This window comes from Haliotis cracherodii, unplaced genomic scaffold (genome assembly GCF_022045235.1).
Source record: "Haliotis cracherodii isolate W230 unplaced genomic scaffold, xgHalCrac1.p SCAF_1, whole genome shotgun sequence".
Taxonomy (NCBI): Eukaryota; Metazoa; Mollusca; class Gastropoda; order Lepetellida; family Haliotidae; genus Haliotis; species Haliotis cracherodii.
Window position 1 is genome coordinate 15,411,718 of NW_027266264.1, and position 26,749 is coordinate 15,438,466.

Genomic DNA, 26,749 nt, shown 5'->3' on the forward strand with positions numbered 1-26,749 from the left:
TGGAGTTGGGTATATACTGTTTGCAGCAGTAAGGTCATATGATCACTGTGTGGAGATGGGTACATACTGTTTGCACCACTTAGGTCAAATGATCACTGTGACTGGAGTTGGTCATATACTGTTTGCAGCACTTAGGTCATATGATCACTGTGTGGAATTGGGTACATACTGTTTGCAGCAGTAAGGTCATATGATCACTGTGTGGAGTTGGGTACATACTGTTTGCAGCACTTAGGTCATATGATCACTGTGTGGAGTTGGGTATATACTGTTTGCAGCACTTAGGTCATATGATCACTGTGACTGGAGTTGGTCATATACTGTTTGCAGCACTTAGGTCATATGATCACTGTGTGGAGTTGGGTACATACTGTTTGCACCACTTAGGTCATATGATCACTGTGTGGAGTTGGGTATATACTGTTTGCAGCAGTAAGGTCATATGATCACTGTGTGGAGATGGGTACATACTGTTTGCACCACTTAGGTCAAATGATCACTGTGACTGGAGTTGGTCATATACTGTTTGCAGCACTTAGGTCATATGATCACTGTGTGGAATTGGGTACATACTGTTTGCAGCAGTAAGGTCATATGATCACTGTGTGGAGTTGGGTACATACTGTTTGCAGCACTTAGGTCATATGGTCACTGTGACCGGAGTTGGGTACATACTGTTTGCAGCAGTAAGGTCATATGATCACTGTGACTGGAGTTGGGTACATACTGTTTGCACCACTTAGGTCATATGATCACTGTGACTGGAGTTGGTCATATACTGTTTGCACCACTTAGGTCATATGATCACTGTGTGGAGTTGGGTACATACTATTTGCAGCAGTAAGGTCATATGGTCACTGTGTGGAGTTTGTCGTATACTGTTTGCACCACTTAGGTCATATGATCACTGTGTGGAGTTGGGTATATACTGTTTGCAGCAGTAAGGTCATATGATCACTGTGTGGAGTTGGGTACATACTGTTTGCAGCACTTAGGTCATATGATCACTGTGTGGAGTTGGGTATATACTGTTTGCAGCACTTAGGTCATATGATCACTCTGAGGAGTTGGGTATATACTGTTTGCAGCAGTTAGGTCATATGATTACTACATGGAGTTGGGTATATACTGTTTGCACCACTTAGGTCATATGATCACTGTGTGGAATTGGGTACATACTGTTTGCAGCAGTAAGGTCATATGATCACTGTGACTGGAGTTGGGTACATACTGTTTGCACCGCTTAGGTCATATGATCACTGTGACTGGAGTTGGTCATATACTGTTTGCACCACTTAGGTCATATGATCACTGTGTGGAGTTGGGTACATACTATTTGCAGCAGTAAGGTCATATGGTCACTGTGTGGAGTTTGTCGTATACTGTTTGCACCACTTAGGTCATATGATCACTGTGTGGAGTTGGGTATATACTGTTTGCAGCAGTAAGGTCATATGATCACTGTGTGGAGTTGGGTACATACTGTTTGCAGCACTTAGGTCATATGATCACTGTGTGGAGTTGGGTATATACTGTTTGCAGCACTTAGGTCATATGATCACTCTGAGGAGTTGGGTATATACTGTTTGCAGCAGTTAGGTCATATGATTACTACATGGAGTTGGGTATATACTGTTTGCACCACTTAGGTCATATGATCACTGTGTGGAATTGGGTACATACTGTTTGCAGCAGTAAGGTCATATGATCACTGTGACTGGAGTTGGTCATATACTGTTTGCACCACTTAGGTCATATGATCACTACGTGGAGTTGGGTACATACTGTTTGCACCACTTAGGTCATATGATCACTGTGTGGAGTTGGGTATATACTGTTTGCAGCAGTTAGGTCATATGATCACTGTGACTGGAGTTGGGTACATACTGTTTGCACCACTTAGGTCATATGATCACTGTGACTGGAGTTGGTCATATACTGTTTGCACCACTTAGGTCATATGATCACTGTGTGGAGTTGGGTATATACTGTTTGCAGCAGTTAGGTCATATGATCACTCTGAGGAGTTGGGTATATACTGTTTGCAGCAGTTAGGTCATATGATTACTACATGGAGTTGGGTATATACTGTTTGCACCACTTAGGTCACATGATTACTACGTGGAGTTGGGTATATACTGTTTGCACCACTTAGGTCATATGATTACTACGTGGAGTTGGGTATATACTGTTTGCAACACTTAGGTCATATGATTACTACATGGAGTTGGGTATATACTGTTTGCACCACTTAGGTCATATGATCACTACGTGGAGTTGGGTATATACTGTTTGCACCACTTAGGTCATATGATCACATCTTCATTACTCATCAGCAGGATCAGTTTGTAGTACGATCTGCAATAAAGGGGAAATCTGCCACAGATCCTTGAATCTGAGCCCTGCCCCGGATCCGTGTCTTAAACTAAACGCCTGGCAGATTCATGGTATCACTCACCTAGACGGCTACAACTGTTTGACATTCATGTATGATTGTTACCTCATCATCCTAATAATGAAACATAATTGCTTGCACCAGATAGTCAGAAACAACAGCAGGCAGTTGTGTCCAAGAGGAATGGCGAGGAACTCTTCCTCTTCAAACAACAGGACATTTCAAAATTAATGCAAATACTAAAAAATGTTTGTCAATGGCACAATACGTGAGTAGAACGTGAACATGGTTAAATAAAATTCTGTAAAATAACCTTGATTATTAGGAAACGGCATGTCTCATAATTTTCCGAGAGCTGAAAGAGGATTAACATAGGCTGAATGAGTGAGTGAGTGAGTGAGTGTGGTTTTACATAGCTCAGAGCCGAGATAGGGTCCAACATGTCTTAGATGTAGGACCCCATCGTGGCTCTCGGCTAGGTTATATATGTTCTGGTGTCTGTGTTGGGTTTGCTGCATTGTACTCGAGTTACAACTTGATGTGACATATACATAGTGAGTGAGTTGGGTTTTCACTATTTTGATTACTGTATTTGACATGATAAGTGCCCAGGGCGCTCTCAAAATTAGAAATAGGGGGCTCTTATAAGAATATTATTTTGGTGAAAAAAAAAATAGTTGAAAGATCGTAAATTTCGTGGTTTATGCTGACAGCCTGAAATGTTTATACATGGCCGACATATTTTTCAAGAATTTAATTGCCCATAATTAAGGGTGCATATAACACACGAGTGTGTATTATACACGAATAAATAAGTCTTGTGTACATTGATCAATCGGAAGGGGTGCTAATTGGGATTGTTAACTAGCCAGTGTATTAGCAAACATCGCCATGGGCGCTTATTACGTCGAATACGGTTGTCATCATGGAAGAGAAAGTATCTCTTGTTTCTTGTTTTAAGGTAAGAGTTATGACAGGACCCCATGGACCATGTTGACTTCCATGGTTATTTTCAAACCCTGGCAATGTAACCATTAAGGGTGAAACGATACACCGATATTCCGATGCATCGCGATACTTGACCCACGATACGATATACAATAAAAGTGGGCCCATTTATCGATACGCCACGATACGGAACGCAAATCTCAAGTACAGCGTTTCCTCGGTATTGTGCCTTTCAATAAACCGCTAACTTGGTTATAGCGCGCTAACTCATGGCTCCCAAAAACGTAATTACATTTTTAATCAGCTCAGGTTTTACACCGACAGATGTTTTTCCCCAACTCATAAAACATTATCAGCTGATCACCGCAAGCACATAACACTGAAAATACCAGTCAGCAAATCCGAACTGAAGTACGCAATTCAATACCATTATTATACTTTCTTGTTATTACAACGTGTTCATTCTATATCTGGACTTGTGTTTGTAATATATTTTATTAATTTTATTCAAAATTTCATTTAATATTGCTTTCATTAAGTTATGTGAAATCGTGAGTGAAGAGATACAGCAACCACGGTCAGATTACTGCTTTTGACGCATTGAAACGAACTTTAGTTGCTAGAGAATGGATACATATATTAAAAATGCCATACTTTGAGTCGTTAAAAGTCATATTTGTGGCAATTTGGGTAAAATATGTCAACATAACGTTATCGCAATCGAAATACATGTAGCACTGAAAGTCCCGAGGGTGACTGGTCAAATTGCTCCATTCGTAAAAATATCCTGCAAAAGCAATCACCAGCTGCAACTAAGATAACACGATATTGGAATAAATTATTCCTGATAAAACAATAATTTCAGATACAATTTCTTCGAACATTGCATCAAAATTCTTTGATGTTGTATCACTGGTGGAGTACATTAATTATTTTCTGGTGTTTGAACTTAAAATTGTTTTGAAGGAAAGTTGAACAACTTCAGTAGTCTTGTTATTATAAATTAATTTTGACTGTTCCAAAATCATGAAAGGTTCAATCTTGACATGCTTTAAGTCTTGTTTTTTTTATCATTGCTCATCGAGATACGTATCGTATCGTGACCAGAATATCGAGATGCGTATCGTATCGTGACCTTCCTGTATAGTTGCAGCCCTAGTAACCATGTTAACCTAGTATGCAAGTATGTGTAACTTGACTCACCCTGGAGTCTATACATATTAAACGTATCATCTACATGTTGAATAAAACATTATCATGGTGATATCATTATTTATTAGACACTATTTCGTGTTCTTGGTACCAAATCATATTTGACCAAAACTAGTCTACAACATATTCTCAAAGCAAAATATACCAATACCCTGCATTAGTTGTTTTGCAACTATGCTCACGACACTAAACTGGATTTGTGTGGGGATGAAATATTGATATGTTTTTTAGTGAGCGATGTCCCTTCCTAGCCCGATATAACAATATTTTTTAATGAAAATAATGAGTACCCTGTAATCACGTGGTTTACAAATCACTCAAAAAAAGGTATTCTCACAAATATTTGATAATACTCATAAACCATATCCAATCCAAATACACATAATATATTATAAGCATTAAATTTAAGAAAAAGTGTCTTAAACTGTTAAAAAAAACCGTTCGGCAATGTCTGTCGTGGAGCATTGTCTATTTACACTGAATTAGCGATATTAAGATCAGTTTTAAAGAAACATGATTCCAATTTAGTTTTCAAAATAATTCTTCATTTTAAACAGTTATAGTTGATGAGAAGTGCAAATTACCACAGTAAATTCAGGATAATAACTGAGGTCCAATTTTGACAGATTTCTCTGTCTTTTATTACTACTTCAACCAGCGATCAATGTTTTTTACCACAAATCTTTAACATGCCTCATTGAAGCATTTGTTGAAAATAACAACTAGACGTGTGACCGAAACTGTTGCCTGATCTATTCAGGCAAACCAGTGGTTACTTTACCCACCTGCAGGAGACTGGCAGCTTCTGTCTTGGACAGACAACTTGTGAAAGGTACACATCTCATCACTGCTGATGGTCTGGCTGATTGTTTGTTGATTTTTGTCCATAATTTGACTCAGTGATTTGGGTATAACATCGCTTTTAACAGTATTCCAGTTATATCGTTGCATACCAGGTTAATGTGGGAGGAAAGCCAAAGTGATGCAGGTCTCAGACGTCTACCACTTTGGTGAAACCCACGGGAACGGTTATGGTGCTGACAAACCGAGAATTTGATTGGATTGGATTTGAACCCACAATCATAGGTTTCTGGCGTGTCCAAGGGACGTAACTCTGCATAGCAAACTGCGGCGTCTTAGATGACTGGAATCTAAGTTGGTCTTCATTTAAGCACATAGTCAAATGCTAATCACACAATGATATTCCTTAGTTGCATTGTCTCGAGGCTTTACTGTCAGCCATTGTGAACACGCTTGGTAACCGACGGTATGTCATCATGTGATTGTCGGAATGTTTCTGCTTGGCAACTATGTATGTGACATCATGTAATTGAGGAATGTTTCAGCTGCACAACAATTTGCCAATATATATTTCACGTCATATTTTCATTACTATTTACAAGGTTGGGTATCATAAGATGTAAGAGTTGTTTGGACAAGCCTTTTCTGGCACCCTTCCAAGAATAACTGCAGTAAAGCAGATAATGTGTAGGAATTTAGAACAGCTTATTAAAAAACAAATGACCCAGTTGGAGAAATGAATTAAATAGTAAGTATTCTAATTTTTCACTATTTTTTTCAAAAATTGTATTTCATTTACAGGTTTGAAACAGATGGCAAATGGCTGGGGTCTTTAAACATTTTGTTAAAGAGGCACTCTTCGTCACCTGTATGTGCCAACTCCATGCTTTAATACATCTGACTGTCTGATTAGTGCCGCTTTCTTTCACGAGACAATGGCTGCCTAATACTTAGGGCCCTGAACTTTGGATATCGGAAGATATTACCTACAGCATGCATCACTAGTATGATCTGCTGATTTTGTTTCATAGATGACATCATTCAATATCTTTTACTGTCTGATGTTGATGGTAGGAATGCAATTCACCAGACCCCTTCTGTCGTAATGGTAAGGATTGTGAACAAGCTTCTTCCTTTGTACAATTTTGATAGTGTTTCACATGCCATTTTCATCTGCCTCACTCTTAATAACAGGGGCTTTGGGAGCTTACCCACACACAACAGCTTAAAATAAATGTTTTTGAAACTACGTGCAAATTTTAGTTACAAAACTTAATCATGTTAATGAAAAATATGTGTTTGTTGAAATGTGGAATTGATGAATGTCACTGAAGATGTTGCTGCACACATTATCATGATTATAGAGCTTCTATTTTTAGATAATTTTTCCATGTTGATATCTGTTTTCAGTGTTTCAATAAATTGTTTACATGATGTGGATATTCAATTTCAGTGTATAATCATTTTAAACCATACAAAGGCAAGGACAGCCTTGTCGTCACGGTCGTCATGCTCATTGTTCTACTATCAGCTGATGAGGCAGGGATGAGGAAACTTGCTGGTTGTAGATTGTGCAAACAGTATTTAGTAAACCCAAAAGCAGCCGAGGGCTGCAGCCACATCAAGTTGTAACTCTAGTCCAATGCAGCTAACCCAACACAGACACCAGAACATATATTATATAACATAAAAATTCACCCCCATTCCACTTTCATCCCCTTCTCAGCTCAAGGGGGGCGGGGTCTGGGGTGTGTGTGTGGAAGAGTGGTTAAAGTGTTCCTTGTCACGTGGAAGACCTGGGTTGAAGGTTCAGTTCACCACATGGATACACTGTGCGAAGCCCATACATGATGTCCCCTGACTAGGGCTATAATGATTCACCAATACCTATCATTGATACTTATAGGTACACACAATACTTGAATTGTCAGATTGTGAGATACGCTAGCGATAGAACAGCAACAAATAGAGTTTCTTCTCGTAATCAGCTGGTAATTGCAGAAGTAGCATTGTGCCACCTCTATAAATAGCAGAACATAACATGCATAAGGACGTGTACCCGTGGATGCGCCAACTAACTGTTACATAGCATCACTACATTTTTCACTACATTTTTCACTACATTTTAACTTTTTTGTCCTTGTGGTTTTCTTTGTAAAAGTGTTTCATGATTTCGTCATTTCATACTATTTGATGTGCATTGCTATACAAGTAGTAGCGTCAGTCTGTATTGTGATATGCAGCGTATCCCAAAATACAAGGCGATACTCAGCTCTACCCCTGATGTGATATTGCTAGAATATAGCTAAAAGTGGTGTAAGACCTAGCGGGGGGGCACGATGGGGTCCTACATTTAAGACATGTTGGACCCCATCTCGGCTCTCAGCTATGTAAAACCACACTCACTCACTAATCAATGGTTGTTTTACAGAATTTTATTTAACCATGTTCACGTTCTACTTAGGTCTTGTCTATTACCGATTAACACAACAACCAACTGCAACACTGCCAGACCTATTTTTCCTATATTTCACCATTTGATCGATAACTCGTATTCTAAAAAAAAAACATTACATGTCGCGAGTTTAATGGGTATAAACTGATCATATTGATCCATGTCGATCAACACTGTTGTTTCAGATCTTTGTACGAAAGTCCGAACGTTATCAGTGGTCATACACCTGCTAGAATCCTCAAAATGTCAATGAATTGTTTGCTCACCATGGCCTACTGGTCCCTCCATTGTAGTTGGTCCAAGTTCCATGTGTGCATTTATGTGATCACACGTCAATAAGACCTGAGCATTTAAGTATCGACCGAATATAAGCAGTATTCACTCGCGTTTGTGAAACATCTGTCACAGAGTCGGAAGTAAACAACTTGTTATCTCCCTTTGGAAGCCAACTGGTTCGATCATTAGCATGCGTTGGTCGCTGCAGGGGACCCAGTTTGACAAATTGATTCTCTCCCCTACATTAATCTGCAACAGGTGGAAGCCAGAGCGAGATCGCTGAATGTTGTGACATTGTGTAACACCTACATGTACCAATTACTAAATCTATTTATAGGCATAAAAATATTGGCCAATTTGTTTTAGAAATCTGCAAACATAACAATTAATTCAAGGCCATTGTTTTACTTCGATGTGCATGTGTACCGAGGTGTGATACATAACGGGGGGCACGGGTGGCCCAGTCGTCTAAGGCGCCGCAATGCGCTGTGCAGAGTTGCGTCCCTTGGGCACGCCAGAAACCTATGATTGTGGGTTCGAATCCCGGTTCGCCCCGATTATGTTTCTAGGTTTGTCAGCACCATACCCGTGCTCGTGGGTTTCACCGAAGTGGTAAACGTCTGAGACCTGCATCACTTCGGGCTTTCCTCCCACATTAAGCTGACGTCGACACGCCGTGATATAACTGGAATACTGTTAAAAGCGGCGTTAAACTCACTCATACATAACGAATCGAGTCTGACCAGTCACTTGACATCATAGTTGTACATGAACCATATCAAACATGAAGCGTAAGAAGTAGGATCACAAACGATCAGTGTCATTGCTTTCTAAGTTAGAGAATTAGTGACCCGACTATTGCATTCTGTAGTGATCTAAATAAAGCAATCTTACCATGTTTGCTTATTTGTTTATTGTTTAACGCCGCACTCGGCAATATTCCAGCTATATATGACGGCGGTCTGTAAATAATCGAGTCTGGACCAGACAATCCAGTGAATGTCATCATGAGCATCGATACATGCAATTGGGATCGATGACATGCATCCACCAAGTCAGCGAGCCTGACCACCCGATCTCGTTTTTTGCCTCTTACGACAAGCGTGGGTTGCTGAAGACCTATTCTACCCCGGACTTTCACGGACCCTCTTTCTATGTACTAGTATTGACTTGATGTCTGTTATCTCCTATATGTTTGTTAACTTATTCATATAATAAAAATGTTTTGTGATTTTCAACCATATGGGGAGTTTATATATACACTCAGATATTTCTCATGTATTTGTGATCATTTCTGCCTCCTCAATAATTGTACATAATTTGTTGTAAACCTGTTTATGATGATGACGTTGGGTATCTTTTGGATTTGGGAAATTTTAGGATTTCCTTGTTCAGTCAAAGTGGCTGAATCTCTAGTCGATTAGACTAGTTTGAGATTCAGGCGTACTTGTCTAACTTATAGTCCAAGTGGCTTATTTTAGGGATAAGTATTTATCTTGTTATTTAACTCAGTCGAGGTTATGCACTCATCAGAGTGTTGAGTTAACTGACTCAGGTGTTCACTGATCGCAGCCGACTTGATTGGCTGTCTACTCATCTGGTCGGTATCTTGTCAAAGTGTTGTTTCAACTACTCTAATTCTATGACGGTAATACAGTTGCTTAGCTAAGCTACTTGAATTGTGTATTTGCTCTGGTTTAATTAAACAATGATCTGTCAGCGCAGATTGGGCTCATTTGATCTTTATATTGTCATCTATTTTACAATTAGTTGTTAGTAATAAACCTATGATCCTATCACCAGGTTTTCGTTGTTACTTCATTCTTGTTTAATGACACCCCTGATCATTGGAGCACAGCCCCATGGCACTTATCTAGGCACTTATATAGGGAACTATTGTAAAACAACCGGAGGATATTTTGCATTCAAGGTGTTTCTTCCATTCCTGGGGTCCTGGGTATGTAGTAATGCTTGGCATGTGTGAAATATTTGTACAAGTATCACTTGTCCCCAACTTCATTCAAATAAAACTGTTTTCTATAAAGGGGGGGGGGGGGGGGGGGGATGTAACCTCAACACAAAAGAAGTTTCAATCGGTCGAGCACATTCACCATCTGCCATGTCTCCATCCATCAAAGTTACACAATTAATGTTCATTCTGGTTATGGCTTGTCAGTAGTATTTGCTTTTCGCATTACCATTTCTTTTTACACTTATATGCACTTTCAAGGCAGTTTAATATTGTGGATATGTTACATATTTTATTGACGCTTCTTTCTGTGTTCCAGATCTTCAATCGACTGCAAAGACAATGAAGGGTGATTAGGAAAGATATTTTTCGGCCATCGATCGGACATTACAAGAAGCGTTAATAAAATATGTTACAATCACCGTTCACTGTCTTCACTGTCGCTGGGGATCGAGGTTGGCACACACATTAAAAGAAGTGTCAAAATAATATGTTAAACACCGTTCACTGTCTTTGCAGCCGGGCACGGGGGATGAGGAAGACAATAAACTGTTTACTGTTAATTCTTATGGTATCCTTAAGAGGTATCTGTACGAGAATTCTGGTTGGATGAACAATGAATCAAATATACACGCCAAACCTTGTGACCTCGGACTTAAGTCAAAGCGCAAAAAAAGGATTGGTGGTCCGTTGTGGCTTAACAATATCTTACCAGTTGTCATTTAATTTTGAATTAGGGTCTGACCATTTAAATACAAACGTCTGGTTTTGTAGCTGTAGCTGAATAAATATCTAATCTCGATACACACACAAGGAATTCCAATGGTCAGTCCCTTATTAGCCCTGAGTCTTGGCCATTTTGAACCCATAAACTATACATTAGGATCTGATACTGGCAGAGACCTAATTCTGGTGTCTGTACACATGTTTTTTTTGTCAAAGATTCCAAGTTTAACAGTATTTATATCATTGGTTCCTTTCATAATGTTTAATTTGTATAAATTTAAACTGACAGCCATTTTGAAACCACCTTTGACTGTAATGTTTCAGTATCTAACACTGGTAGAATCATATTTGTGATCCCCATTTACAGGGTCAGACAACACCTTAATGATAGTACTTTAGCATTTTGGTACACCTCCTTTCAATTTACAATACTATATCAGATACTATATCAGCTTACAGCATGTTTTATTCACCAATGTCATCTTCAGTTTCTTCAAGGACTGCGCCGACATTTTTACACACACCTCTACACACTTCACATCCGTTGGTACACCCAACCTATTTGCTCTGCAGGTACACTGCCTGTTGCTACAAGCTGTTTTGCACTTATTACATTCAGGAGATGTTTAGGGGCTGCTTCTTTGCTTGTAAGAACAGGAATGCACTCTCCAGCTTTCTCACACCAACCCCACTCAGTAGGTTTACATCTCATCGCGTCACCCATCCACTGCTGTACTTGCAAGTAGACGCGCATACCATACAGCTGCTGTTGAGGTTGGAAGAAGGACTTCTGCTTTCACTTCTGCTTCTGCTTTGTTGTACTACTGCTGACCTGCTGGAATCCAGAAAATCAGGTTTGCCTTTGTACAAGGTAACGAGTGTGCTTTCTCGCCTGCAGCTATGATATTTGCCATGGTGCTGTTTCGATTTCCAAATCTCTCAGCTTGCTCCTGAAAGCACTTGTTAGTGTGAATCAGGTTTAGTGCAACTCCCTTTCCAAAACAGCGAAAGTGCTTTGAGAACAGCTACGTTCCAACATCTTGGCTGCTTCTTTGCACCATAGCGAGGTTTGGGTCTAAGGTACAAATTTGTTGCGGGGAGCTCAGAGTGGAAGCAGAGCAGAACAAGGATATCTGTGTCATCTGCGACGACAACCATTGGCTTTCTTGTCTTAGCAGTGTCAATGGCAGTCTGCGCAATTAGTAGATCAGCATCTACCCCAGCATGGTCTGTGCGACATCCACGAAGAAAGCCCTGCTTCTTTCCATTGAAGACCATAGACCCTGAGAATTGTACAGAGGCTCCAACACGTGATCCTGCTCTTCGCTGTTGCGTTGTATCCTTGTTGCTTGGAGCGCTGAGATAACCATCAAATACCACGACTGGCTTACCATAGTGTCTATTCACGTGAAGAATCCGAGGTAGTTCCTTCTTGTTCATCAAACGCTGTAGAATCATCTACCGCCATTTGCAGTACGCTCTGTGCCTTACTACTACCTACTTCGGATTCTTGATCTTCTGTGCTATCTCCTTGATCACTGTCCTGATGAACAATACCATCTGGCATTGACACATTGGATGCCTCAGTGGTAACTTGCACAGAATCCAGATCACTTTCACCCGGCGCTTCTGCTGCAGATGTATCTGTGCTTTCGGTACCTTTCTGGGCTGTTGTAATACACAGACGTGGGATGCTTAATGCATGATATACTAGCATAGCATGAAAGGCTCCAACTATAAGTAAGTGTGCACGTACAGCTCTTGAAATCGCTTTACCTCTTAATATTTGCTCGATTGTGTTGCTTGCATATGTGCCCTCTAGCAATTCTTTCAGACCTGAGTCTACCATAAGATGCTCTATGGCACCCACAAAGCTAATTTCTGTGTGAAAGCCACCCATTCTAGGTACAATGTCCTTTATCTCGCTGTTGTTGGAGACATTTTCTTGAATTTATTTTATCAGAGCTTTCCAATAACAAGGGTTGATCAAATGTTAGAATTGGTGTTACATTGAACTGCCTAGCGTGTGAAGTAACAAACAGCAGCGTTGAGTACAGAGAGGTCATGTCAGTTGGGTCCATGTCAATCATCGGCAGAAGTTGTATGGATGATTTCCCTGGATGCTCACGTGTATGCACCAACTGCAACACCCCTGACCAGAGAGGACGAGGTGATTGGAGAGGCAAAGCTATGCTCAACAAGAGATCAACATTTCCACTTGCATCCTCAGCAAGATGATCTTGTAACTTTCCATGTCATAGTGACTGTAGACCATCACATTCAGGCACAAATTGCTTGATTTCAATGCGACTATGGCCGCCATTTTAATTTATGCAAATTTGTCATGAAGAAATGATTCGATAATGAAAATATTGTTATAATTACATTCCTTGGCCAAATATCCTTGGTATAGACACCGGAATTAGGTCTCTACCAGACTCAGATCCCGAGATATAGTCAAAAAGGGGTTTCAAAATGTCCGCTATTTTGAATTTATGCAAATGAGGCACTATGAAATGAGTCAGTTATGTAAATAATGTTATAATCAAATTCCTCGACCCCCAAAACATGGGTGTAGACACCCGAATTCAGTCTCTACTTATCCTAGGTCCCGAGATATAGCCCAAACCAGGCACAATTAGTTTGAATGGCGGCCATTTTGAATATATGCAAATTAGGCACTGTTCCACTCCTCCGACATTTGATATGTTGTTAAGTGAGCAATTCCAAGTTATATGCAGGTAAAATGGTTTCTGTTGCAATTTGTTTTTGGCTGACCCCCTTTTTGTCATATTTTGACTGGACTACAAGGGGCTTAAACAAGGATTGGCCGGCTCGGAGTCAGCATGCTGTGTCTGAGTGGGGTATTCATGTTAAACTGCGGCACGGTATCTCAGTGAGCTAGCACTATGAATCGGCATCAGTCCGGACTAGTACAAGCAGCCACACACACACAAACGCGTGCATGCACGTCGCTATATAAGTGCAAACATCTTGGACGCGACGTAAAACCCCATTTCACCTCACCTCACCTTAGTCTTCAAACCAATGACTCTATGAAATTCTCGGAAATCAAAGTCTACATACACTGCACCAAACTGGAAAAAAATAAGACCACTGGTTCTTGGGTACACAAAATGGCCCATTTTAGCCAAATTACTCGTTTCCGTCTCTAAAACGGATCGAAGAAATTCAACACAGTGGTCACGGGGGTCACAATCCTTTAAATGGTCTGACGCGCCAGCGCAGCATACCCAGGGAACCAGGCTGTAAGTAGTCCGGCAAAAGAATGAGTCCCTTCTTTCACTGGCACCCCCCGATAGCATCAGACGAGGAGATGTTGGAAGACTTGTGCCCTAAAAAAGATCCAAATGAACTTGGAAAAAAACATAAATCCAATATGTCTGCCAAAATATATGACTATGATATATGTCAAAGAACTCTAACTACTGTCTTTTAACGCTGCTACAACGTGCCGAGTTTGATAGTTACTGGATAAGCTGAAGAGAAATAGGGTGAGCTATGTCAGTTAAAAATGAATATTTTTTAATTATCCGCCCTTAGTCCCGATACCTATGAGTCTAATAATAATAATTAATGGAAAAATAACAATAGGGTCTTGGAGCCCTAATAACTGTATTAACTTCCCCAATATAGCAATATCTCTTGCCTACCCGCCAGGGCAACACTGATGCCCCAGTCCTCTAAAGCTCTGCAATTCGCCATGGGCAGACAGGAAACCTATGATCATGGGTTCGAATCCCGGTTCGTCCTGAGTCTTTCTTGGTTTGTAAGCACCATGACCGTGCTTGTGTGGTCCGCCAAAGTGGTAAACGTCTGAGACCCGCATCACTTCGGGCTTTCCTCCTACATCAGGCTGACACGCCCTGACACAACTAGAATACTGTTCAAAGCGTCTTCTGGTGTCCCCCGCCGTGATATTGCTGGAATATTGCTAAAAGCGGCGTAAAACCATACTCACTCACTCACTCACTCAAAGCGTCGTTAAACCCAACTCACTCACTTACTTCCCGACAGCTTTAATCATACAGTAAACTACGGTTATAACGAACACGCTTATAACGAACTGACGGATATAACGAACTTACTTTTTGGTCCCGACTATTTGCTGTAGTTATGCTGTATATATTCTTATAACGAACTACGGTTATAACGAACTAGAATTAGCAGTCCCTTTGAGTTCGTTATAACCGTAGTTTACTGTATATCATTCCCTAAAATTAATTGTTTTCCAACAAGGCTGGTTTCTGTGCTTTGGCTACACAGTATATTAGCGCTGTGACTGTTTAAGATACGGATTTATTCCTACGAATTCATTATGTTTTTCATGTTGTTTTTTAATATTTCAATATATCACAACAGCTCATCACATCTTTCTGTGCTGCGTATATTTGAAATTCCCAATTCTACCCTGAGCGCCATACAATTGACCGAGTTCCCCAAACCCTGCTAAACATCCCCGCTGTCTGCTCGGGAAGGAAGTGCTTGCTCGCAAGGTGTAATTATCATCGTCCTCCTGCATGAATAATTTATCAGCACATTTACAGACGAATCCCGTTTTTGCCATGTCCCCAGTGAGACCTTTAAAGAAGTGGTGGATAATGAAATAAGAGAATGAAATCAATTTTGAAGATGTCAAAATGGTGCAGTTCTCCCTTCCGAGCATTTTCGATTTTACCACTCTTTTTTTGTCCCCATGTAATTTTCCAACACACTGTTGTTTATATTATTCATGGAATACAAGACACGGGCGGACGTGTTGGTGAAGGTGAAGTTTTAGGTTTTTAACTCAATTTGTCGTTGAACAGTTTACTTTCAACATACAATGGTTCCTCGTTCGTCCCGATGTCAATGTTTCGTTTCCGAGCGAAAAGCCGCCTTCGTGGTCTAGTGGTAGAGCGTCCGCCCGGAGAGCGGAAGGTCCGGGGTTCGATCCCGGCCGCGTCATACCAAAAGACGTTAAAAGATGGTACTTGTTGTTACCCTGTCTGGCGCTCGGCATTAAGGGGCTAAAACAAGGACTGGTCGGCTTGGAGTCAGTATACTGTGTCTGAGTGGGGTATTCATGTTAAACTGCGGCATGGTATCTCAGTGAGCTAGCACTATAAATCGGCATAAGTACGGACTAGTACAAGCAGCCACACACACACACACAAACACACACACACACACACACACACACACACACACACACACACGTGCATGCACTTCGCTATATAAGTGCAATATTCTTGGACGCGACGTTAAACCCAATTTCACCCCACACCTCACAGAGCGAAAAAGTTTTAAACTAGACAAGGGCAAGGGCTTGGACGAGTCCAAATTTACTACCCGCGTACTCACACCCCTATTACTAGACCCTACCCAGGTACCCGCAGTTGGTGTCAAGAGATAGTACAAAATGACCCATTGGGAATATTTTGACAGTGGCCCTGGCAGAATGTATCTAGATACATGTATAAAACGATGTGGTCCTGCATACACTGAAGTTGACTGAAGTTTTAGTTTTGATCAAACATATATAAGTCAGAAGGAACGTGTTCATAGTCATAAAGGAATGCGAACAATAGAGACTTAAAATTATCGTGTAACCCTGTAGTTATATAGTGAACTTTTGTCATGAAACAATATATGACGTGACTAACCACGGGTCCGGGTAGTCCTGTGGGTGCCCGGGTCCTACTCAGTACCCACCCGACCCGAGTACCCGAGTTACCCGTCCCAGCCCTAACCTTCACACATACTGGATCACAAAGCTGACCACATATCTGGTTTAGTTAAAGGTTAAACATGGATTCTAAATCTGCCTCACGATTCGGTGCCCAGTTCACAGTAAAGATCTAGACGCTGTAATTGGTGTCAAGTGTTCAACCAAGACGTTGTTGTTGTGTAATTAGGGTAACCATTAACTGATAGAAATCGTGTACTAATTGGTCTTCAGCAACCCTTGCTTGTCGTTAGAGGCGACTAATTGGGTCAGGTGGTCAGACTCCCTGACTTGGTTGATGCTTGTCATCGTATCCCAATTTCCGAGATTGATGTTCATGCTGTCGATAAATCACTGTGGAAGTAGCCAATGTTCATGCCCTATGAGGCCGTCCAGAGAGAGGAAGGTCGGTGGCTCGATCCCCGACCGCGTCATACCAAAAGATGTTAAAAGGTGGTACTTGTTATTACCCTGCCTGGCGCTAGGTATTAAGGGGCTAAACAAGGACTGGTCGGGTCGGAGTCAGTATACACTGTCTGAGTGGGGTATTCATGTTAAACTGCGCTAGGTATCTCAGTGGGCTAGCACTATAAATCTGGCATCAGTCGGACTAGTACAATCAGCAGCAACACACACACACACACACACACACACACACACACACACACACACACACACACACACACACACACAGAATGTCTGTTAAGTCACGGGAGAGATCGTGACGTCGCTTCCGAATCTAAGCTACGCTGGAGAATTGGTTCAGGGCATTAATCATAATAGAATGGAAATACACCCTGGATAGTCGAGGATGGTTGACTTGGGTCTGCCGCAAAATATTCTTGTGGGTCACCCGCAGTAAATGTGATGAAATAATAACAATCAAGACATGGTTGGTATTTTCGAGTTTTAATAGCTTGTTTTATCTCTCTCTGTACAATAAAGATTAGTATTACGTTGACCTCGCCAACAAATAAATTTATATTTCTCAAACAGTGTTAATTTCAACGGTGAAAACAAAATGTACAACCGTTGTACATTTTGGCAGTCCTGATCCAGTTTTGCACCCGACAGCACAGCTAATAATTATTATCAGCCTGTATTTTTATTATGTACATCACCTCACCCTGTACGCACACAATTATGCTAACATGTTGTAAATTCATGGGTATATACTGACGAAAAAAAGAAACGCAAAAGATGAATTTTGTTTCATCGAATGTAACTGAAACAATTTCAGGACATTTCTCTCTACGACAAACACATTTTGAAAACGAATTCAAGATAAGTGATTTGTTCTACCATGTAAATGAAATTCAAATACGTGTACATATTGCAAGATAATTGTATAATATAGTTCAAAATATTTATTTCTTAAATAATCCTTGTTGCAAACAAAGTATACATCGTTAGGTCACTTCAAAATATTTTCTGATTTCTTAAATATTCCATTTGACTGTGGCAATTTGGCCTACCATAATAATGATATGCGAACGTACACCAGACAATTGATAATTACAAAAAAATATTGGTTTTACCATCTCGTAACCCAGTGAGAGTGTATAGCTGCACATTTGCTATCCTGAAATATACAAATATACAGAACAAAGTAAATAAATGTATCAACAACGCTAAATGTTGATAATAAATAATTAGTCTGTTTGGGGTTTAATAATATCTGCTTACTCACTGATATCACAGTTCTACAAATTGACGCTGCAAATAGCAAACAAGTGAAAATTAGCTGCCTTTCGAATTCGCTCTTTAAGGCGACGCTATGTTTATTTTTCGGCATACGGATTTTAACCAAAGACACAAAAAAGTGATATTTATTTTGATTTGCTCGACCACTTTATCATTGATGAATTTGGAAACGAAAGTAACTGTTAACTATTTAAATACTTAACTAATTGATCAGATACATACCTCTCATAGAAAGTCGTCTGTGACTGAACAGATATACGTACATTTTATTGTTAACACATCAAACAGCCTGTACATTAAAAATTAACAACGAATTTTACTCTCCCCAAAATAACGACCAACGAGCTAACTGAATGTATTTATATTTCGACCAACCGAAGCTGATTGGTTATTATCCGTAAACCATAAAATAAACATTTGTTGTCTGAGAAAGGAATAAAAAAATCCAAAACATTTTTACTCTTGTGTTCTATAAATCAGAAAAAAACTGATTACTCTCAGTTGTGTTGTTAAGTGAGTGTTTGTCAACAAACGACATGTATCAAATTTCAACATCTTCATTTTCTGACCTGTTCATTGAATTAAAGCATATCGTACAGTTCACGTGTTAATACCGAGACCTATATTTGAACCGTCATGTTTTAAAGAAAGAAATGTTGAATGCAGTTTCCCAAATGTCACAATCGAATTAATACAACCATGACGAGACTATGACGCACAGACGGATAAGACACTGCATATAACACAAGGCTTTCCTTCCGGATAACGTCACGTGCATACTAGGCAGACAAAAAAACCACCACTTATGTTTCTGGTAACCTACCCGTCACTTGAAACCCGGAATATATTTTATCAGATTTGTCACATGTCAAGAAAACCCTTCAAGACGTTTGTTTAATCTTCTGAACAATATAGTTTGCAAACAGTTACCCGAAACATAAGAATGTGGCTTTGGCTTTAGGTCAGTGAGTTTGGGAAGTGTGGATCTGGCATGTTGGACTCGTGTCCGAAACATTCATCATGTGTACATTTGTCTTTCACAGATGTCACGGTTGGTTTACACAGATACATTGAAGACGCCGTTGTCCCGTGCTAGAGGTAACACAGCCTGACGTCATCAACAATACAGTTTCCCAATCCCAATGAGGATTTTGAATATTATATCTCCACCAATAACGGACGTCAATGATTCTAAATTAATTCGAATGACCGTTTGTCGCTGTTTCATTTAACAATGAAGTACAAATGTCACTTATATTTGCTTTATCCGACTTCGAGTTATCCGAAGTAGATTAACAGTCATATTATGAATACAGTGATCTCTTAGGGGCCGTTATTACTGGAATTGGCTACTGACAAGAATAACATTTCTTCACTCTGCGGACCAAACTTAGATTCGTTGTAGCCAAATATGGTTTTATCAAATTGTTAAATCCAACTTTTGTTATCTCGGACTTTTTGTTGTATCAGATATGCATGCATATATCAGAGCCATTGGTTGAACAGCATATTCAGAGAACCCATATCTATAACCACTACATTGACATTATAAGTGAACAGACCGTACATCCCGAGGCTGCATGCCGGGAGTTATGCCATCCACGACTTCCATCACTGAATGAAACACAACGATAATTCTGTTGTTGCATTAAACAAATATTGTGGCAGTGTTGTAATATACAGGTGCGGGTGTTCGTGTTTGAGGTAAGCCCACCGAAACAGCTTTCTTACATTAAATATAACGCAAGGAAATCAGTTCGAGGTAGTTTGAAAGCAATCACTGTCTGAAACTAGCTGTATCAATCAAAGGAAGGACGTCATACGCTGCTTTACCTATGCCCAAATCTACAAAATCAAGTAACGAATCCCTAATCAGGGCCTGTCTACAAAAAATACTCGGCCCTAATCGAGGTTTTCTGGTGCGATTGCAGCTTCACTAGAAAAAGGTTAGAAGATTATGCTTAATGTCTTCTGATATGACAGTCATAGTTTATTTTATTATGACACGTTCGGAGATGATGGATGATCATGGGGAGGTGCATTCACATCCTCCTTCTAGTTATCTTTATGTACAAACACAAACACATGACAGTGAAATATTGTAAAGTAATGATCGCCTGATTGTACTATGTAGTTGCAAACACAAATCTTGATCTAGTATTCAACACAGTCCAAGAATAGTAACCATCGAGTAGAAGAAGTGCATCCCTAGTACGACAAGCACGAAAGTTTCTGATGGTATTCCGATGCATAGGGCTAGAAATGTGAACAAGCACACCACGAATATAAATTCTTCGAAAAACCGCCCAAACGGAACGTCCGGAACAGGCGGTCGTGCTATTGCAAGATCCTTGTTGCCATGGTGACGCACTACTTCGCCACTAATATCCTTGCACTGCTTGCTTTCGTCTGATTGGATAATAGCCTTAGTATATACATCTGCGCCATCTAGTGATCTGGTATCCTCCTCACTTCCGCTCGTGCATGCGCAGGACGCAATTTTGCTGGTCAGATTAGTCAAAACGAGCGGTCGACTTCCTCCCAACATGGGAGGGTCTGGATTTGTGATATAATCTGCTTTCTTTTTCTTTTCTTTGCTTTCTGATTTCTTTTTAGGAGAATCAGTCTTTTTGTCTCTTATATCCGATTTTTTCACCAGTTTCTTTTCCGATGAGACGTTGGTGACATCTTTTGGCGGTTTGGTGCCATCTTTCGTTTTCGTTTTTAATTTTGGTTCTTCCTTTTGATCCGTTTTCTTAACACCCGTATTTTCTTTCTTCACATTTTTCTCCTTCGAGTCGGATTTCTTCACAGGTTTTTCCTTTGAATCCATTTTTTTCAAAGTATTATCCGATTTCCCGTCTTCAGTCTTTTTGGATTCTTTAGATTTTTCACCACTCTTCTTTTTTTCGTCACACTTTTTGACACTAGAGTCCTTATCCTTTTTCTTTGAAGCAACTTTAGCGTCTGACTTCCTGGTTTCCTTTGCCTTCGACTCTGGAAGCGGTGCCGTTGTATTAGAAACAAGCCCATTTGTTAGGGGCAAATGCATATCTCGTTTACCCTTAGCAACCGTGGGCTGGTTGTTGTTTGGCTCGTTTTTAACAACAATGTTTTCAAGCTTAGTTTCCTCAGAAACTTTAGTGCTGTCCCCATTCAGATCCCTAATTAAGCACTCGGGAGATTCCGGGGAAGCCTCCTCACTGCTAACGTAAAATGAAGCACTACCCGGTCCATCATCACTTGACTTCTCACTGCTCTCCTCCGAGAAGACATCGTCGTCATGTTCTATGCTTTCAAGCGAATGGCCGTCGCCGACCTCGGAGTCGGATTCGCTTCCAAAAGACCCTGTAAGTAGAACACAAATTAAATTATTTTTGGAAACAAAATACGATCCACGATGGTTGACAGTATATTTAAAATAGCAAAGCTCTCGTGTTCAGATTGCAAATTTCTACACAAGTGTTTTCTTGATTCTGGCTATGATTTTGTTTTTAAAAATTTCCATACGAAATTAGTAGTATTGTTAAGCACTGACATGATGAATTCACGATTGGTGCTGTTCATTGAAACAGTTAGGCTGTGGATGTTTACTGTCAAGATATACACAATAGACTTAAGGTCAGTTTAATTAATTACAATAATTCTTCATTTTGCATATGTAAAAACCATGTCAGTAGAGTGGGACTCTTTTTCTACTGGTTAACGACTGGGTATTAAGCTCATGATCAAATGCTCGGTAGCTCTAGACAAATAAAAAAAAACAAGCCTTCGATTTGTCTCGTTCCCGAAACAGTTTTAAAAAGCAAACTATGCAACTAAAACACAGAAGCACGTTTTCATGACTTTAAGTTTAAAACAAATCGATAAAATATTAGAATAACAACAGCTCGAGCCAAGCAGAAAGTAGCCAGATGTTGTGACTGATATGGGAACATCCGTGGGCTCTTTATCCCTGTCTGCAAGGTACACATCTCTTCAACAACCTCAGTTGGGAGCCGTGGCAACGCTGATGTGTCAGTCAGTATGATGACACAACATTCATTTCACTGTTTATGTTACTAACAATATCATTATCGATCATTTTTATGTAGGGCCTCATAAAAAGGATGAATGAGATCAAACATAACGATATATTAACGATAAATCGTTATAAACATACGGTGGCATTGTATGAAGTGGTAATAAACACAAAGTGACCTTGTATAAAAGATATCTCATAATAAGCACAAGGTGACCTTGTATAAATGATGAACCGTAATAAACACAAAGTGACCTTGTATAAATGATAAATCGTAATAAACATAAGGTGACCTTGTATAAATGATAAGTCGTAATAAACACAAGGTGACCTTGTATAAATGATAAATCGTAATAAACACAAGGTGACCGTGTATAAATGATAAATCGTAATAAACACAAGGTGACCTTGTATAAATGATAAATCGTAATAAACACAAAGTGACCTTGTATAAATGATAAATCGTAATAAACACAAGGTGACCTTGTATAAATTATAAATCGTAATAAACACAAGGTGAACTTGTATAAACGATAAATCGTAATGAACATATAAACAAAAACAAGAAAACAGCGTTACAACTATACCCCGCCATGGAGCCTTTGTTCATATACAGTAAAATACGGTTATAACGAACACGCTTATAACGAACTGACGGATATAACGAACTTACTTTTTTGGTCCCGACTATTTGCTGTAGTTATGCTGTATATATGCTTATAACGAACTACGGTTTTAACGAACTAAAATTAGCAGTCCCTTTAAGTTCGCTATAACCGTAGTTTACTGTAGTAGTGAATATGAATTATAAACTCCTACAAAGTCTTAGGACGGGACAGGCACTTGGGTCGCTTAAATGTGAAATTAATACACACACAAGGCCCCTTCTCTGGAAAATATAACTTAGTCTTGATAAGTATCTCTTAGTTAAGCTAATGTCAGTAGTTTCTGAGAAAACTTGTCCCCACTGCAAACACTATGCACCAAGTAAAATAACATGGATCACGGGCCGTAACTCTGTAAAAATAATATTGACGGGACCAATATTCGAACTCAGTCTTGACAAGTATCTCTTAGATAAGCATGCAAACTTTCATTCATGCAACGTCAGTAGTTTCTGAGAAGACTTGTCCCCACTGCAAACACTATGCACAAAGTAAAATAACATGGATCAAGGGCCGTAACTCTGTAAAGAAATAATTGACGGGACCAATTTTCGAAGTCATTCTTGACAAGTGTCTCTTACATAAGCATGCAACTTCAGTAGTTTCTGAGAAAACTTGTTCCCTTTGCACACACTATGTACGAAGTTGAAAAGCACGGAGCAAGGGCCATAACTCTGCAAAAAGTAATTGGCGGGACCAATTTTCGAACTCAGTCTTGACAAGTATCTCTCAGATAGGCTTGAAAACTTTCATTCATGTAACTTCAGTAGTTTCTGAGAATACTTGTCCCAATTTCACGCAATATGCACAAAGTTGAAAAGCACGAAGCAAGGTCCAAAACTCTGTCAAAAATGAATTTACGACAACAATTTCCGAACTCATTTGAGATTATGACCAGTAACATCTGTGTGTAAAATTCCATTTCACTGACTTAAACAGTTTTTCGCGAAAAAATTGTGTCCTTTGAGAAACAGATGAACGGACGGACGGACGAACTCCGTTCCTATGAAGTGCGGCGGGGGATGATAGGGTGGGCCGTCTGTAGATGACCAATCGTAACGATTATTAGGTGACGACAATGACGACTTCTAAAGATAACAATGCCGAGAATAATGCGGCAACTGTGATGATTAGAATTGTCATCGAATGAATCAAATTTAATGAGAATGATTAGGTAACTTCAAATCATAAGATCGTTGTGATTGGGGAAATGTTTAGCAACAGCCAAAGAAGGACTTCAAGAGTGATGCATTTCATGAAGAGTATTACAGTAACAGGCAAACAAACTGAACATTATTTATACATCGAAAGCACAGATCATAAAACAATCTTGACATGGTGTCAAATTCTGTCAACGAATAAATGCACAGTGACTGTCGTGATCCTACTTCAGTGAAGTAAATCCACTCTTAGTAACTAAGCCTAAATGTCCTCCAATGTCAACTATCTCTTGTCTGTGTGTAGGTGGAGATTCATCCAATGTCAACTATCTCTAGTCAGGGTGTAGGTGATTCATCCAATGTCAACTATCTCTAGTCAGTGTGTAGGTGGAGATTCATCCAATGTCAACTATCTCTAGTCAGGGTGTAGGTGGAGATTCATCCAATGTCAACTATCTCTTGTCTGTGTGTAGGTGGAGATTCATCCAATGTCAACTATCTCTAGTCAGTGTGTAGGTGGAGATTCGTCCAATGTCAACTATCTCTAGTCAGGGTGTAGGTGGAGATTCATCCAATGTCAACTATCTCTAGTCAGGGTGTAGGTGGAGATTCATCCAATGTCAACTATCTCTAGTCAGGGTGTAGGTGGAGATTCATCCAATGTCAACTATCTCTAGTCAGGGTGTAGGTGGAGATTCATCCAATGTCAACTATCTCTAGTCAGTGTGTAGGTGGAGATTCATCCAATGTCAACTATCTCTAGTCAGGGTGTAGGTGGAGATTCATCCAATGTCAACTATCTCTAGTCAGGGTGTAGGTGATTCATCCAATGTCAACTATCTCTAGTCAGGGTGTAGGTGGAGATTCATCCAATGTCAACTATCTCTAGTCAGGGTGTAGGTGGAGATTCATCCAATGTCAACTATCTCTTGTCTGTGTGTAGGTGGAGATTCATCCAATGTCAACTATCTCTAGTCAGGGTGTAGGTGGAGATTCATCCAATGTCAACTATCTCTAGTCAGGGTGTAGGTGATTCATCCAATGTCAACTATCTCTAGTCAGGGTGTAGGTGGAGATTCATCCAATGTCAACTATCTCTAATCAGGGTGTAGGTGGAGATTCATCCAATGTCAACTATCTCTAGTCAGTGTGTAGGTGGAGATTCGTCCAATGTCAACTATCTCTAGTCAGGGTGTAGGTGGAGATTCATCCAATGTCAACTATCTCTAGTCAGGGTGTAGGTGATTCATCCAATGTCAACTATCTCTAGTCAGGGTGTAGGTGGAGATTCATCCAATGTCAACTATCTCTAGTCAGGGTGTAGGTGGAGATTCATCCAATGTCAACTATCTCTAGTCAGGGTGTAGGTGGAGATTCATCAATGTCAACTATCTCTAGTCAGGGTGTAGGTGGAGATTCATCCAATGTCAACTATCTCTAGTCAGGGTGTAGGTGGAGTTTCGTCCAATGTCAACTATCTCTAGTCAGGGTGTAGGTGATTCATCCAATGTCACATGTCAAATGTCACATGTATTCATGTAATACTGTATATATAGATATATATGTACGTGTGTACGTATGTATGCGTATGTGTGTTATTTTTATTACTTGCATATGCACACTACTTACATTCTGCACTATCATTATTCACATATCACAATATTATGAGTGAGTAGTGTTTTACGCCGCTTTTAGCAATATTCCAGCAATATCACTGCGGGGGACACCAGAAATGGGCTTCACACATTGCACCCATGTGGGGAATCGAACCCGGGTTTTCGGCTTGACGAGCGAACGCTTTAACCACTAGGCTACCCCACCGCCCCCACACTGTAACGAAAGATATGTAGGAGTGTGTCACTTGTGCTTAATCCATTTGATTTGTTGCAATAAAAAATGTTTAAATCAAATCCAAAGAAAAGAAACGTACGACGGGAAACCGAAACTAAGTCGGCATTATATTATTTGTGTTAGTATAAAGAAAGCATTGTTAGTGAGATCCTAAGAAGAGGAAAACCAAAATACTGTACAAGTAGGTCAACTTAAACATCAGCAACCATGCAATAATAACGACACTAACAGGATACGGAAAGGATATAAGCCAATAAAATTAATAAGCCCGTCTTCGCTCTGTTGCATGGCAACATAAATAAGACAACACTGACTGATCTGAACCATTAGTTCCATGATGACTTGCATAATCCCATTTCCGAAGGCTAACTAACAGTCCTTAACCCTATGAAATGTTGAGCTGTATAGAAGAAAGTGAAAAAAGGGAACTTTTCATGCACTTGTTCAAAAAACCCTTCCCCATCTATTTGTGCACTTTTCTATTGTGCAAACACAGTGACCAGTGTAAACAAGGAATGAAACCTAGTATTTCGTTGTAAATACAGTCTACAAACTATACATTTAAATCAAACATTCGGCTTCACTGCAGTAGTGCAGTTTAACACGCATTTTCATTTCGTATTAGAAAAATGTTTAAAGTTTTCTAGTTCAATATGATTTCTGTAAAATTAACATGTTCACAAATCTTCATAATCAGATAACATTCTGTCTTCATATTCTATGTATATTTCATAAAAGATGATATTTTACCTCGTTGATGTTTTACATCAAAATAATTATCTGCAGATTTGTGCATTACAACTTGTCATCTTAATGTACAAACGACCAAACAATATTA

General features: G+C 39.7%; 2 protein-coding genes across 2 annotated transcripts in view; both read right to left on the minus strand.

The window, feature by feature from the left end:
* LOC139473493 (glutathione hydrolase 1 proenzyme-like) overlaps positions 1-8,233 on the minus strand; it is a 44,541-nt gene extending 36,308 nt beyond the window's left edge. The window contains exon 1 of the mRNA XM_071256115.1: positions 8,078-8,233. Coding sequence (XP_071112216.1) covers positions 8,078-8,120 — 43 coding nt within the window. The 5' untranslated portion in view covers positions 8,121-8,233. The remainder of the gene's footprint in view (positions 1-8,077) is intronic.
* A 9,179-nt stretch (positions 8,234-17,412) lies between these two features.
* Positions 17,413-26,749, minus strand: part of LOC139473502 (cylicin-1-like) — a 90,784-nt gene continuing 81,447 nt past the window's right edge. Inside the window, exon 4 of the mRNA XM_071256125.1 lies at positions 17,413-21,562. Within this exon, the coding sequence (XP_071112226.1) occupies positions 20,376-21,562 (1,187 nt within the window). The 3' untranslated portion in view covers positions 17,413-20,375. The remainder of the gene's footprint in view (positions 21,563-26,749) is intronic.